The following is a 16,421-nucleotide window of genomic DNA, read 5'->3' as shown; positions in this document are numbered from 1 at the left end:
TTTAGGTGACCTATTATAGAATCAGGGGGATAATGGTTAGAGCCCTGACCTAAGAACCCCAAAAGCAGTATTCAAATCCCAAGCAAGAGGGTTCCTTCAGGCCGATTTTAGATCTCCAGATGGTCAATCGTGCCCTCGTTTCGTATGGAGACTTTGCGGTAGATCACTGTGACGGTGCAGACCAGGTAGTTTCTGACGTCACACGACCTCACAGAAACCTACTTGCATATCCCTATTTGACCGGCACACCAATGTTTCCTTCGGTTTGCGGTGCTCGGCCAGCATTTTCATTTTTGGGCTCTTCCCTTCGGGCTTGTGACTGCTCCTCGGACGTTTACCAAAGTCATGATCGTAGTAGCCGCAGCACTCAATGGAAGGCATTCTAGTCCATCCTTATTTAGACGATTGGTTGATCAGAGCAAAGTCTTACCAGGAGAGAGTTCAGATGACAGTTCGAGTAGTAGACTTCTTGAAGTCCCTAGTTTGGGTAGTCAGTGCACAAAAGATCTGTCTGCAGCCATCTCAGTTGTTGGAGTACCTGGGAGTCTGTTTCAACACGTTGCAGGGCCATGTTTTTCCTTCCGCCGGCTCGTGTCCTCAAACTGTAGTCTCAGATTCGTCACTTATTGCAGTCACCGAGGCCAGCGGCCAAGGATTATCTTCAGGTCCTGGGTTCCATGGTGGCGATGATCGAGGCAGTGCCCTGGGCCAGGGCTCACATGAGGTCGCTTCTTTCTTGGTGGTCATCACAGAAGGACTATCTACATCAGAAATTGTCATTTCCGGTTCAGGTGAAGAGCAACCTACGTTGGTGGCTGCGAGATGCCAGAATGACCAAGGAAATGCCTCTGGATCAGCCCAACTGGAGGGTGGTTACAACAGATGCCAGTCTCCAGGGATCGGGAGCTCACTGTCAGGGACAGTATGCTCAAGGCCTGTGGTCTCCTCAGGAGAGATCTTGCTCAATAAATCTATTAGAGACTAGGGCAGTTAGACTAGCAATCCAGACCTTTGTCCATCTGTTGAGGGACAAGGTAGTCCGCGTGATGTCAGAAAATGCCACCGCAGTGGCTTACATCAGTCAGCGAGGAGGAACGAGGAGTCTGCAGTTGGAGCAAGAAGCGTCACAGCTGTTACAGTGGTCAGAGGTGCATCTGGTGGCGCTGTCAGCTGCTCATGTGGCAGGAGTTCAAAATGTTCAGGCAGACTTTCTCAGTTGAAACATGCTAGATCCCGGGGAGCAGGCTCTAAGCGATGTGGCATATCGGGCGGTGGTGAACTGTTGGGGGTTCCCCAAGATGGATCCGTTTGCTCCCTGGCCGACCGGTCTTCTTTATGCCTTTCCTCCCTGGCCATTGATAGGGCGTCTACTTCAGAGAGTCGAGATGTACAGGGGCCGTCTGATCTTGGTGGCACCGGATTGGCCTCGCAGACCGTGGTATGCCGATCTTCAGCGACTTCTAGTAGAGGATCCGTTCAAGCTCCCAGTCAGGCAAGATCTTTTGGCTCAGGGCCCGGTGTTTCATCCGGATCTGGGTCGATTCTGTCTTATGGCCTGGCTCTTGAGCGGGTGAGACTGACAAGAAGGGTTACTCCGCTAACGTAATTTCTACTATGCTTTGCTCTCGTCGGTGTTCTACCTCTTTGAATTATGTTCGGACCTGGAGGATTTTTGAGGCCTGGTGTGAGGAGCTCGGGATAGCTCCCTTTCCTGCGTCCGTCTTGCAAATTTTGGATTTTCTGCAGCGTGGTTTCAACAAAGGCCTTGTTTTGGCTTCTCTTAAAGTGCACATTGCAGCTCTGTCGTGTTTTCGAGGTCTTGTTCTAGGAAGATCGCTGGCTAGCCACCTGGATATGTTCCATTTTTTAAGAGGGGTTAGCCTCCTGCGTCCTCCATCTCGCTGTTCTTTTCCCCACTGGGATCTTAATTTGGTACTCTTGGTTCCAAATTTTGGAGTTTTGGAGTTTAAGGCTCTTTTGTGTAGGTCTCCGTTTTTGAAATTCAACTCGGATAGAGTGGTTTTAAGACTAGTTCCTTCTTTTCTGCTCAAGGTATTAACTCGTTTTCATTCATCTCAACTGGTGGTGTTGCCTGTTCTAGGTTCTTTCTCCGGGTCGGAGGAACAGCGTCTCTTGAAGCTTTTGGATGTCAAAAGAGTTCTGAAGCATTATGTCAAGTCTACAAAGGACATTTGTCGGTCCGATCGGAGGTAAGTTGTTTTCGGGGCACACGTTTTGACTACAGGGCTGTTAGGGTCCCTAATACAAGAAATACAGCCCTAATAGCAAAATACGTGCTTACAAAAAATGAAGAAAAAGCCCTCAGAAACCGTGGGTAAAATACCCAGGGTTTAGTGCGCGGTTATATTGTCTTTATAATACACGCCACGGTGCTATCATTGGGCAAAAAACTTCATTTCAAGTAAATTTGCAATTCGATAGCCTTCAATGCGGCTTATGAAATATATCTTTTTAATTTTTTCCTTTTTTCAATTATTGTTCAACAATCCAACGTGAACAAATGCACTTAGCTTTTAAGCCGGGCACTCTTCAATATCTGTTCAACGGGAACCCATTTCGCCCAAAACCTGGCTTCATCGGGAACGGAGTGCTTTAAATATGCTGAAAACAAAATGATACAGAAAGTTGTTGTCACAAAAAAATATAACATTGGCACATTAAATCTCACCTCGGGGTCAAACATACTTTAATGAAAGCGTGCAGCATTTCAAAAAATGGCGCCTCAGCGTTCTCGTACATTCAATTGTCTGAAATACTTGCGCATACGTTACGTAATGACATCAATGAAAGTTGAACTAATCAATAGAGCTGTTATGCGCATACGTCGCGTGATGACATCAGTAAAAGTTGTGCCAGTCAATGGAACTGTTAAGTCCATTCGGCTCCAAAGTGTCAAAGTCAAAAATCCATTTAGTTTCAGTGTTTTTCTTATATACTTTGGTGATAAATTTCTTTGAAACAATGCTGACCTCAACATCAAGAAAATGTATACAATCCGAAGAATGTTGTTCAGTAAATTGAATATCATGATTACAGCTGTTGAGCCATATCATGAATTGTTGGTCAATGAACCCCCCAATCTCCAACAATTCATGATATGGCTCAACAGCTGTAATCATGATATTCAATTTACTGAACAACATTCTTCGGATTGTATACATTTTCTTGATGTTGAGGTCAGCATTGTTTCAAAGAAATTTATCACCAAAGTATATAAGAAAAACACTGATAGAAATACATTTTTACACAGTTCCAGTTGCCATCCTATACATCTTAAAAACAGTCTTCCTTTCTCTCAGTTGCTGAGACTTAGACGAATTTGCACAGACACTTCTACATTCAAAATACAAGCCAAACAACTGATGTGTGATTTATCAAAGAGAGGCTATACTAAGTCTGTTTTAAAAAAAGCATATCGCAGAGCCAAATTTAATGACAGGAGTTTACTTATGTCCAGCAAGCCTGCACACCAAATGGATGATAATGTATTCACAATGGTTATGCAGTACAATGAACATAGTCCCCTTCTCACAAATTTGATTAAAAACAGATGGGACATTATGAAATCCACTACAGCATTTGAAAAAGTTGATTTACGCATTGCGTATGCAAGGACAAACAACATTAAAGAAATCATCAGTCCACCTGATGTGAGATCCCTTACTACCAGTGAAAGGAAAATACAGGGGCATTACAGATGCGGACATTGCCAAATATGCAAAATTACCAAACAGACCAAACAAGTTATCAATCCTAAAACGAAAAGAACTCACAAATTATCATACTTCACGAATTGCTCATCTGATCATGTGGTATACATCTTGTGCTGTCCTTGCAAAAAATTCTATATAGGCATGACAACAAGACCTCTACGAGTTAGAATTTTAGAACACAGATCTAACATCCGTAGAGGTGTTGTTAAAGAACCGATTGTGGAACATTGCATTTTCCATCAGCATAAGTTCGAAGAGCTTCAATGTTTTGCAATAGACCATGTGGAGGCTCACCAAAGAGGAGGGAATCGCAAACTCACCTTGTTGAGAAGAGAAACTAAATGGATTTTTGACTTTGACACTTTGGAGCCGAATGGACTTAACAGTTCCATTGATTGGCACAACTTTTACTGACGTCATCACGCGATGTATGCGCACAACAGCTCTATTGATTAGTACAACTTTCATTGACGTCATTACGTAACGTATGCGCAAGTATTTCAGACAATTGAATGTACGAGAACGCTGAGGCGCCATTTTTTGAAATGCTGCATGCTTTCATTAAAGTATGTTTGACCCCGAGGTGAGATTTAATGTGCCAATGTTATATTTTTTTGTGACAACAACTTTCTGTATCATTTTGTTTTCAGCATATTTAAAGCACTCCGTTCCCGATGAAGCCAGGTTTTGGGCGAAACGGGTTCCCGTTGAACAGATATTGAAGAGTGCCCGGCTTAAAAGCTAAGTGCATTTGTTCACGTTGGATTGTTGAACAATAATTGAAAAAAGGAAAAAATTAAAAAGATATATTTCATAAGCCGCATTGAAGGCTATCGAATTGCAAATTTACTTGAAATGAAGTTTTTTGCCCAATGATAGCACCGTGGCGTGTATTATAAAGACAATATAACCGCGCACTAAACCCTGGGTATTTTACCCACGGTTTCTGAGGGCTTTTTCTTCATTTTTTGTAAGCACGTATTTTGCTATTAGGGCTGTATTTCTTGTATCAGGTTACCTTTTTTGCTCTAAAGTTACTGCTCTCATTCTGCTGCGTGGTCCCTGTTAGGGTCCCTCCCATAATCTTACTGCTTTGTTACTTTCCATCAGTCACATTCTGGGCCGGTCCGGAGGGACGCTAAGGAAGGAGAAATTAGACCTTACCTGCTAATTTGCTTTCCTTTAGTCCCTCCGGACTGGCCCAGATCCCTCCCTTTAGGTATTATGTGTCCACCTGCTGGAAGGCATGCACAACCCATCAGTCACATTCTGGGCTGGTCCGGAGGGACTAAAGGAAAGCAAATTAGCAGGTAAGGTCTAATTTCTCCTTATCATTATTGTTACGATAATTTTTAATCTATTGGTAGAGTTGTTTGCTCTTTTTGAATTTTTTGATTTTCGAGCATGATACTGAATACTTGGCATATTATTATTTTTGTGCGTAGAGGTTGTGCATAGAGGATAATTTTATACTAAAATCATATTTAAAGGTGCCCATTTTAAACTATTCTATAAAGAAAAGTAGGCACCTACTTTTCTTTATGAAATACTAGTTTAATTGGTTGATAACGTGCCTTAATGAAAGGCGAGATCGCTTACACCAGCCCTAGAGCTCATGTAAATGTCTGGGCCTACATTTTCAAAGTATTGTATTTCATAATTAATGTGCATACTTGTACACACTGCCTATGCTAAGTACATAAGCATTGCCGCAATGTGACAGACCAGAGGTCCCTCAAGCCCAGTATCCTGTTTCCAAGAGTGGCCAATCCAGGTCCCAAGTACCTGGCGATCCCAAAAGAGTAAAATAGATTTCATGCTGCTTATCCCAGAAATAAACAGAGGATTTTCTGAAGTCCAACTTAATACTACTTTTTGGATTATTTTTTTAGTAACTTGTCTCTTTTTTAAGCCCTGCTGTGCTAACTGCTTTTATCACATTCTCTGACAACAAATTCCAGAGCTTAATTACAGGTTGAGTGAAGAAATATTTTCTCCAATTTGTTCTGAATTTAGTAATTTCATTGCCTGCACCCTAGTCCTTTTACTTTTGGAAAGAGTAAACAAGGTGATTCATGTCTAATTGTTCACTCCACTCATGATTTTATAGACCTCTATCATATCTCCCCTCAGCCATCTGTTCTCCAAGCTGAAGAGCTCTTGTCTCTGTAGCCCTTCCTCATAGGGGAGTCATTCTATCCGTTTTATGATTTTCTTCACTCTTCTCTATACATTTTCTAATTCCACTATATCTTTTTTGAGATGCAGTGATCAGAATTGCACACAGTACAAAGGCATTATAATATTTTCTGTTTGGTTCTCCGTTCCTTTCCTAATAATTCCTAACATTCTATTTGCTTTCTTGACTGTTGTTGCACAATGAGCAAAGGATTTCAGCATATCATCAACGATGATACTTAGATTCCTTTCCTAGGTTGTGATTCCTAATGTGAGACTGCATCATGTAGCTATAGTTTGGGTTGTTCTTCCCAATGTGCATCATTTTGCACTTGCTCACATTAATTTTCATTTGCTATTTGGATGCCCAGTCTTATAAGGTCCTCTTTCATTTTCTCACAATCCTTTTGTCACACCCACAGTAAAAGTATGGGCGATGCATACCCTTATGCATGTTGGTACTTTATGAGAAGTCATTTAAGCGTGGAGGTTTCCCCTTATTTGTGTAAATGACTAAAATACTGTCGTACACGTTCGTGGCATCTGAAGCTAGACAGCTTCTCATTTATTTATTTATTTTGCAAATGTACAGTCTGCCTAATTCTAGGCAGAATGTAATAATAACAATCTTAAAACCAACATAAAACAATTTCAGAAACATGTACTTTACTATAAAAAGCACACTGCTGCACCCCTAAAATCAATACTGTTCACTTATACAATTATAAATATACCCAGTTTATATTCATGTTTGTTGATTGTTATGCTCTTTTGAAATATGTTTCCTTTATATATAAATAATTTTTTATTGAGACTAAGAAGCAAAAATAAAAAGGAGCAAACTGACAGTAGAATGAAGCCAACAAGAGTCTCAGCATATCAGCTAATAGAAGCATTAAACCCCACTTAACCCCTCCCTAAACAAATTCCCCCCTTGAACCCCTCCCACTAACAAACCCTCCCCCCATCCCACACCCTCCCTTGTTGAGCTTAGAACCAGTAACATGCTTCAACTCACAGCTGCGGGCTGTGGGTTGCAAAGTGAGGTCTACAATCGCACATCACTCCATAGAAAGTAAAGTAACCATTTGTTTCTGCCAGGCTGAGAAAGTGGGTGCTCAGGAGTCTCTCCAAGATAGTAAAATCACTTTTTTCCCCATTAACACTGTATGTCGAAGAAATCCCTGGAGGGACGGGCAATGAAATTCCATAATAATCAAATAACAGTGTCAGAGATAGGCTTAGGCTTATCTGATGAGACCACTGTATGAATACTGTGCAGCACTTCCTTCCAAAATGATTGAATCCTTGAACAGGTCCAAAACATGTGACTCAAGGTAGCAGTGGGATGATGACACTTGAGACAAGCAGCAGAGGAGCTGATGGAAGATCTACAAGCCTGAGAGGGGCAAATGTACAAGTTTAACACAAATTTGAACTGTAACTCCCAAAGCGCCATGCTGCCAAACTAGCATTGAGCACCAATGTCTACTCCCAGTTCAGCTATCCACACCATAGCACATAGAAATGTTAGGGGGAGGGGGAAGTGAATGTGATTCAGGAGGTGGGGTGGTGAGAAAAGAAATTAATGGGGGACGCACAGTTATACGTTTGCCTATGGCCCAATGTAGTATTAATCCGCCCTGAGTGTTTAAAGAATTGGTTGCATTTTTTATGACATTGTGCCTTAAATCTGTAAGGAATAAAATCTCCACTACATGTTTTGAAAATGAACTTAAAGTGAAAGAAAGCGTACAGGCAATGCGTTTCAAAGATAGTATTGATTTTAGTGCTAATGAGCATGGAATGTGTGGTTTGTGCTTATAATACGTGGTTAAAATACAATGATTAATGTATAGGCTAAATATTAGTAGAAATTGTTGCATAGTTGATAAGAATTGTGTTCGTTTCTTCTACAAATACTAGTCTGTTTTTCTAATGATGATCTTGAACTTTATCCATATTCTTTTCTTTTTTAAATTAAGATTATTTCTTAATATTTTGCTACCGATATGTTTTCACCTACAGCCCACGTTTCCTGTAAGTCCAGCATTAGGAACAAACACAGCAATCAGCTTTGCTCCTTATATAACACCTGTAACACCTGGAGTTGGATTAGTTCAAACTGAAATCTTACCGTCTGCTCCAGTCATTGTGCCTGGAAGTCCACCGGTCACAGTCCCAGGTTCATCTACTACTCAGAAACTGCTCAGGACTGATAAGCTGGAGGTAGGCAAGTGCCATTAGTGCAATTATATGTATCATGCATGAACATTCTCAATTAGGATCTTTCACATTTTGTATATAATGCATTTAAGAGCCAGGTGTCTTACTGAGGAAAACTGATTTATGTAACAACCCCCTCCAGCGTGCTCCCTGGATTCGAGGGGGGATGCTTGCCTGACAGATGCCCTCCAGGCCACCTCTGTCTCTCCCCCCCGCCAAGCAGAAAAGGTATTAAAGGGTGGATTCCCTTCCCTTTCTCTCAGGAGCTACTACAAAATCTCAGTGAATTCAACTTTGTCAAATCCATCACTGCTTTCCCTCATCACTAAACTCCTCTTTGACAGCTTCCCAGAACTACTTCAAAACCTCTCACACCTCTGTCATCTGTGATCTATTCACAGTGACAGAGATCACAGAACTAACTCACCTCTCTGTCATCTGTGTTTTGCTCTGACTGACATCACACAACTACTTCCCTGAGCCAAATAAACACTCATTGTTATTTCCAAGGAGGTTGGATAAAACAGGAGATGGAGTGACATCAAAATGTTGAAGGCAATTAGGGCTAGTCTCTGTTTCCCCTTCCCCGCGCAGCCTTCATCACCATATACTCAAAACAAAGGGGTGCTTTTACTATAGTACGTTGAAAAATGGCCTGCCATAATATAGACGTGTGTTTTGGGCGCGCGCAGAATCATTTTTCAGTGCACCTACAAAAAATGCCTTTTCTAATTTTTGCTGAAAATGGACGTGCAGCAAAATGAAAATTGCCGCACGTCCATTTTGGGACTGAGACCTTACCGCCAGCCACTGACCTAGCGGTAAAGTCTCACGCGGTAACTGGGTGGTAATGACCTACGCACATCAAATGCCACTTGGCGTGCATTCAATACACGTGTCCGAAAATAACAATATTTTTTCAGCTGTGCTTATTGGACACATGCCAAAAATGAAATTACTGCAAGAGCCACATGGTAGCCGTGCAGTAACTCCATTTTGGCGCGCATTGGACGCGCATAGACACTTATGCGACTTAGTAAAAGGGTCCCAAAGCAAGCAAACCTATGAGCTGCTTCATCCAAGTTATCATTCTGGAGGAGTAGCCTAGTGGTTAGTGCAGTGGACTTTGATCCTGGGGAACTGAGTTCAAGTCCCACTGCAGCTCCTTGTGACTCTGGGCAAGTCACTTAACCCTCCATTGCCCCTGGTACAAAATAAGTACCTGAATATATGTAAACCGCTTTGAATGTAGTTTCAAAAACCTCAGAAAGGCAGTATATCAAGTCCCATTTCCCTTTCCCTTTATTGTTGGTAGCATTTTTATTTAATCTCACTTACATTTTCAAACATGCCGGCTTGTGGAGTATACGTATGTACACAGAGGAAGTTTAATAATGGAATAACTTTTCATAGGTAGAGTAGTAATTTGTTATAAATTGTAATCGGTGTGGCATTTGGAGGGGCTGGTTATAGGGACACCCCAACCCTGTTATATTGGTGCAGAGATTTTGTTTTCTCCTGAAAAGGCTACTAAAACAGACGTCATGTTATGAGAATCAGGTGCTCAACATTCAGAGTTTCTATATATCTATTTAGTTATTTACGACATTTATATCCTATATTAAACATGAATTAGGTTGAAACCTGGGAGCATTTAAAATCTTTTTTTTTTACCGTGCCTAGATCCAAAGAAAATGATGACATATGGGAACTTGCTCCTTTTGTTTTGTGGATTGCAGTGGTATATTATAAAAATACACTTCATATTTGTATTACTATGCGTGGTTGGCAGCAACGTGCGCGTATGTGTGTGTGAGAGAGAGAGAGAGAGACTGGGTGCGAGTGTGTCTGTGAGAGAAGAGAGTGTGTGTGATTGTCCTCTGTCCCCTGCCCCCCTCCAGGCACCCAGTGATTGTCGTCTCCCCTGCCCCCCCTCCAGCCACCCAGTGATTCTCCTCTGTCCCCTGCCCCCCTCCAGCCACCCAGCGATTCTTCTCTGTCCCCTGCCCCCACCTTCAGCCACCCAGCGATTATGCTCTCCCCTGCCCCCCCTTCAGCTATCCAGCGATTCTCCTGTCTCCCCTGCCCCTCTCCAGCCACTCAGCGATTCTCCTCTCTCCGCTGCCCCCCCTCGAGCCATCCAGTGATTCTCCTCTGTCCCCTGCCCCCCTCCAGCCACCCAGCGATTATCCTCTGTTCCCTGCCCCAAGTTTCAGGGTCCCCCTCCCTCCCTTTTAGTTCTAGTGTCGTCCCCCCTCCCTTCCTCCCTCCCCGTTCCAGTCGCACTCGCTCAAGTTTTAGAAATCATCGTTAAAAGTCGTGCAGCCTCGGTCCTTCTCTCTGTGTTAGGTCTGGTCCCGCCCTCATTGTGGAAAGAGGAAATGGGGGCGGGACCAGAGCTAACAGAGAGAGAAGGTCTGAGCCTACACGCCTGTTGGTGGCGACCTGGGAGGGGCATGACGTTGCGGCGAGGGTGGCAGGGGTGGGGCCTCGTGCGGTTGGTCAGTGCTGCAGCTGACGTTCCCGGAAGTACATGACATAACGTTCAGTAGCCCAGCAGAGAGAGCGCACGAATGCCTCAGCCTTGAGCCACGCAGTCAGCTTCAGAACGTTGGAGGTGGGTTTTATTATATAGGATATGAGAAGTTTTCAAATATATTAAAAAGCTGTCCAATTAGAAAAAAGAAAAAGGAAAGAAAACCTTTTGTCTTCCAACTTTTAAGGCACCGCCTATCCAACTGAAACAGCTTTAGACTTGTTACAGATGGACCACGCATATTGTGAGAGTGCAGGTGAAAGGGGATCCGGGAAGGCACGAAGAAAGGGGGTACAGGGAGCCGGGGAATCCCAACGGGGCAGATTTCATGTGCACAACACCCACATTCAGAAAGCTGGGCTACCGGAGGCAGAGAGGTTGGCTGGGTTAAGGAAGAAGGGGAGGAACTACCAGTCCCAGAATCCTTCTCTTCCCCACCCGGCTGTGCAAGAGTTAGGGGAGGAGATAGGAGATTGGGAAATGGTCTCTGAGGAAGGTGATGAGGGCCAGCTGGAGAGATTGGGGGCGGGGGAAGTTGAAGAGGAGGATAAAATGGAGATTACTGAAGGACTAGGGGAGGAACAGATGGAGATTGGAGCCCTGGCTCAAACCCAAAAAGCTGCTGTAAGAGGGTGGCTAGCTGTACCTTGGAGAGAGGCTGAGGCACTGGGGGAAATCTCTACTAAAGAGGAAACAGGTGCAGCCTGTGGGAGAGAAAGAGAGCTGGGCACAATTGAAATCCCAGCCTGAACCAGGTGGGAATAAAGCTGTGTAACCGTGCTGTAAGAAGGTGCAAGAAAGACTGTGTAAACTGTTTCATACTAAAAAGGTCTGGGCTGCAACCTACCAAGCTATTTGGTTTTTCCCTCTGATAATGTACTGTTCCCTAAGTGAAGTAATCTGAGCTAAAGTGAAGTGAAGTTATATGGACTATTTTTGAACCTGAGTTTGAAGTTATATGGACTGTGTTGGAACCTGAATTTGACTGTGTTGAACCTGAATTGTGCTCTGGGCTGCTAGCCTAAACAACCTGGAGTGAAGGGTGTTTTGTTGATTTGAAGCAAGAAAATAAAAGCTCTTACTTATAAACATTGGGCTTTGAATGTGCCTCTGTGAAAGGACTGGAGGGAGGAGGAAGTCCTAGGAGTTCACAGGGCCTGGAGATTGCTGTGGAGTGAAGGCAATAGTTGTGTGGAGGAAGAGGCAGCTAAGCAGGGTCGAGCCTGGCTGGGTCCTGGATGGGCGACCCAGCTACAATATGCAGTCCCATATTTCTAATAATCTTTTGCTATTGTTTTCAATAGTGTTTGCTATTGTTTTGGGTGTTTTAAAACCATGGCAAACTTCTCCTACTGCTGGCAAGCTCCACCTACTGGCTTCAGCTCATACAATGGACTAGATAGGCTCACTTTATCTCCTGTTTTATCCAGCCTCCTTGGTTATTTCCCTCCTCAGAAAACTCCTCCCCCTTCACAGTCTTAGTTGTAATACCCTGTTTCCCCGAAAATAAGACATCCCCTGAAAATAAGACCTAGTAGAGGTTTTGCTGAATTGCTAAATATAAGACTTCCCCCGAAAGTAAGACCTAGCAGAGTTTTTGTTTGGCCCCGATGGGACATGGACACAGAAACCTTAATTTTTTTTCGCTGCAACCCAAAGACGAAATAATCCTACCTAATAAAAAGCACATCCAACATTCTGAAGCCGCCAGCGTTGCAGTGAAGCCTGAAGCCCTGAAGCGTTCATTGGCTTCGTAATAGCTCCGCCCTCCACTCGCTAGCCCCGCCCTCGGAGCACAGCTGATCACAACAAAGTTGCTCGCGCTGTTCCGCCCTCCTGCCCCTCGCTGTCAAAGCCCCGCCCTCGGAGCCCTGCCGTCCTCTGAGCCCTCCACTCGCTAGCCCTGCCCTCGGGCTCGCGCTGTTCCGCCCTCCCGCCCCTCACGCCATGTCACTCAGTTCCTCGCGCTGCTCAAAAAAAAAAAGCGTCATGGGGGCAAGGGGTCAGTAAAGTGGGGGGGTGTTGAAATCGAAGGGATGGGGAATCTGCAACTCCTTGGGAGGGGCGTGGGCGGAGCTTCGAAACAAGCAGGACTGGTTGGAGGTGGTGTTGAATGGTAATGGTAGTAACAAGAAATTCTTGATAGGATTCACAGTTTCTCTGGTTATGCTGGTTTGTGATGACAACTACTGTACAGTATATAATGTTCATTTTTTTTGTTCAACAATAAATGTGAATTCTTCTTCATGAAAAAATAAGACATCCCCTGAAAATAAGACCTAGCGCATCTTTAGGAGCAAAAATTAATATAAGACACTGTCTTATTTTCAGGGAAACAGAAGACAAATTGGATTGGTACATTTACTGATAGCAAGGAGATTAGACAGGGACAGTATGATGTCAAAAAGCTGAAGCCAAGGATGTTGGTATTCTCTTTCCTCTTCCACTCAACTGTCATCCCTGTACACTCAAAACACAGCAAACAAACCTATGAGCTACTACATCCACATTGTCGTTCTTTATTGTTGCCAGCATTTTTATTTGATCTCACTTATATTTTCAAACATGCCGGCTTGTGTAGCATATGGGATATACATAAAGCAAGTATCAGTTAGAGTAGTAATTAGTTCTAAATCATAATCATTATGTCAGTTGGAGTGGCTAGTTATGGAGACTCTATGTACTTGTGCAGAGAGATGTTTTCACCTAGTAAAGGGCCACCAAAAGACATGTTATGAGAATCAGATGCTGAACAATCAGAGCTTCTATTTATGTTTAAATCTTTTTATTAATTGGTGTTCTCAGAAAAGATACATTCATGCACTGCAACCATAGCACATCACAATGTAATACAACATGTTAACTTCTGGTAACTATTACTCTCAACTTGATGTCTGGGTATTTCTTTTAAACAACCTATACTACCTCCTCCCTTCCCCCTTCCCATCCCCTCCCCTTTTACCCCTCCCTCCTCTACTCCTCGATTTAGTGGCTTTCAAAACATAGCAGGGCCCTTCCAGTGTCACATATGTTTAGCAATTAAGTAATCTGCTCCTGGCTGCTGGTTGAAGAGTGTCCCAAAAATTACTCCAGGTGCTTGTCAGTTGTCTACCCGCTTCAGTTTCAAAGTCTTGTACTCCACGTCTTTCTAATTTCAACATCTCTATCATTTGTACCCTCCATTGGGCCAAAGTTGGGCTGGCACTCTCTCTCCAGTTTGTCAGTAGTACTCTTTTCCCCTGCAGCATCGCTCGTTGCAAAAACCCCTTCAAGCCCGGCACTCGGAGACCTACATTTTTAAAGTCTTCAAATAAAAGCAAGGGTTGTAATGGCACTGTACAGTTCCAATACTTCTCAATGGCTCCCACCACCACTCTCCAGAAGCTTTGCACCTGCGGGCACAACCAAAACATATGGCTCAGAGTAGCTGGATCTTGACCACATTTCAAGCATGCCCCAGAGGCTCCAAACTTTGCCTTATATGCTCGATTAGGCGCCACATAGAGTCTCAATGCAAACTTGTATTGCAGCTCCCAGTCACGAGGGAACGTGACACTATTCCTTGTGCTAGTCAGAAACCCTGTGAACAGAGTCTCCGTAACTTCCTCTCTGAGGTCTGTCGTCCACTTTTGTGCATAACCTCTGTAATCTATGTCCTCCGTCGAGTCTAGGAGGTTTCTGTGAAAGAATCTCAGCGGCACCACACTCAGGGCCCCCAAAGTCAGCGCCGAACTTATAATCTCCTGCACATCTTCACATAAGTTCATCCAGCCCAATGAGTGTACATAATGTCTCACTTGGTAATATGCAAGGGGGTCTGCCCTCTGTAGCCCAAACTCTCGCTGCAGCTCAGACAGTTTCTTAAGTTGTCCTTCCTCATCCAGTATCTGATATAGATATTGAATCCCTCGCGAATGCCATTCAGCAAATGTTCTGGAAGAGGTCCCCACCGGAAAGTCCGGATTGTGTTTTAATGGCAGAAAGGGCGTTGCTGCAGGAGAGAATCTGTGCCGCCGGCACAGCCATCTCCATGCTTCTCTTGCTGAGCTGACAAATGGGTTTTTCCTGATTTCCAGCTGCGGCCTCCTCCCCGTGGTGTGTAACAGCCATCCCAGGTGCTCCTTGGGAGACAACAAGGTCTCTATGGCAGTTGGTGTGAAGTTCTGCGTACCAGCCAGCCAGTCTCTAATGTGCCTTAATATACAGGACACCCCCAAATACCTTACATTCAGCAACCCCATTCCCCCATGGGCCCTAGGCTTCTGCAATACCGTTATTGGCAGTCTGGGGCGCCGGCCTCTCCACAGGAATTCCTGAATCAGTTGAGACAGCCTCCGCTCCTCCCTCCTCCGCAAATATAGTGGCAACATTTGAAATAAATAAAGCCACTTGAGCGCTATCAACATATTAAACAGCGCTATGCGGCCCATTAACGAAATGGGGTAGACGCCCCAGAGTTGCAGAAGCCTTCGAGTCTCCATCATCATTGGAAATACATTCAGTTTGTACAAAGTTGACAGGTCCCCTGACACCCGGACTCCTAGGTATTTAATATTACCTTCTGCCCACCCCAGTGGGAATTCCCCGTTCCAGCTATCCCTTGTTCCCTCTCCCAATGGCAGCCCCTGCGATTTTGTGAGGTTAAGCTTAAAGCCTGAGAGGTTCCCGTATCTTTGCAGCACCTCTAATAAACAGTACAGGGATGAGTGGCCCACATCCAGCAGCAATAATAGATCGTCTGCGTATGCAAAAATTTTTGTTGCTACCCCTTGGATTCTTATTCCCCGTATCCCCTCCTCTGCCCGCACCTTGCACAACAGCGGTTCCAATGAGAGCACAAATAGCAGAGGGGACAGGGGGCAGCCCTGCCGTGTCCCACAGTCTATGTCTAGTTCCCGGGTTCTGACCCCATTAATTATAAGCATTGCCTTTGGTGATGAATATAGCATTCGTTTGGCCTGCAGAAACCAGCCCGTTATCCCCACCCACTGCAAAGTTTCAAACATGAAGGGCCAGAGCACCCTGTCAAAAGCGCGCTCTGTGTCTAGACTGACTATAAGACCACCCTCTCCCTCCACTGCTGCGTGGATCGCAGTCGCTAACAGCTTACGTACGTTAAGCACTGACTGTCGACCTCTGACAAAGCCCACCTGGCTATCATGGACAAGCCGGGGCAGCAGGGGAGCCAATCTATCTGCCAGTATTCGTGACAAGATTTTTAGGTCTACGTTAATCAGTGATATCGGCCTATACGATCCAGGACTCAACAGGTCTCTCCCTCCCTTCGGTATTAGGCTGAAAAATGCTGTGTTCGCCTGTGGGGGTAAAGTCTCGTGTTCTATCACCTCCATATAATATTCCCACAGCGGCCCTACAAGCTGGTTCCCCAATAATTTATAAAATTCACCCGAATAACCATCTGGTCCGGGTGCCGAGTAGAGTTTTAATGCCTTGATAGCTTTCTGGATTTCCTTAGCAGTTATCCGCTCGTTTAACCCTGCTGCCTCCTCCGCAGTAATTTGTGGCATCTCCGAGTTTCTCAGATAGGTTCTTATTGCCTCTAAGTTCCCTTCCCCCCCTTGATACAGTGCTGCAAAATGGCTCCAAAGTGCCTCAGCTATTTCTTCTGCCCTTGTCTTCACCTGCCCCGCACTGTCTTTAATTGCCGCAATGAAGTGAGACCCACGGGCTCCCTTCACCATCCTTGCTAAGCGCCCCCCTACTATATCTCCATACTTGTGCATCTT

The 16,421-nt window shown here is 44.4% G+C and overlaps 1 protein-coding gene across 10 annotated transcripts in view; it reads left to right on the top strand.

Moving 5' to 3' along the window:
• Positions 1-16,421, top strand: part of MBNL2 (muscleblind like splicing regulator 2) — a 314,090-nt gene that overhangs the window by 166,004 nt on the left and 131,665 nt on the right. For all 10 annotated transcript variants that reach the window (XM_030201368.1, XM_030201369.1, XM_030201364.1 and 7 more), the window contains one exon: positions 7,941-8,141. In XM_030201368.1, coding sequence (XP_030057228.1) covers positions 7,941-8,141 — 201 coding nt within the window. The remainder of the gene's footprint in view (positions 1-7,940; positions 8,142-16,421) is intronic.

Source organism: Microcaecilia unicolor, chromosome 4 (genome assembly GCF_901765095.1).
Source record: "Microcaecilia unicolor chromosome 4, aMicUni1.1, whole genome shotgun sequence".
In the NCBI taxonomy this organism is placed as follows: Eukaryota; Metazoa; Chordata; class Amphibia; order Gymnophiona; family Siphonopidae; genus Microcaecilia; species Microcaecilia unicolor.
The sequence above is the reverse complement of the archived record's forward strand: the minus strand, read 5'-3'. Positions and strand labels throughout refer to the sequence as shown.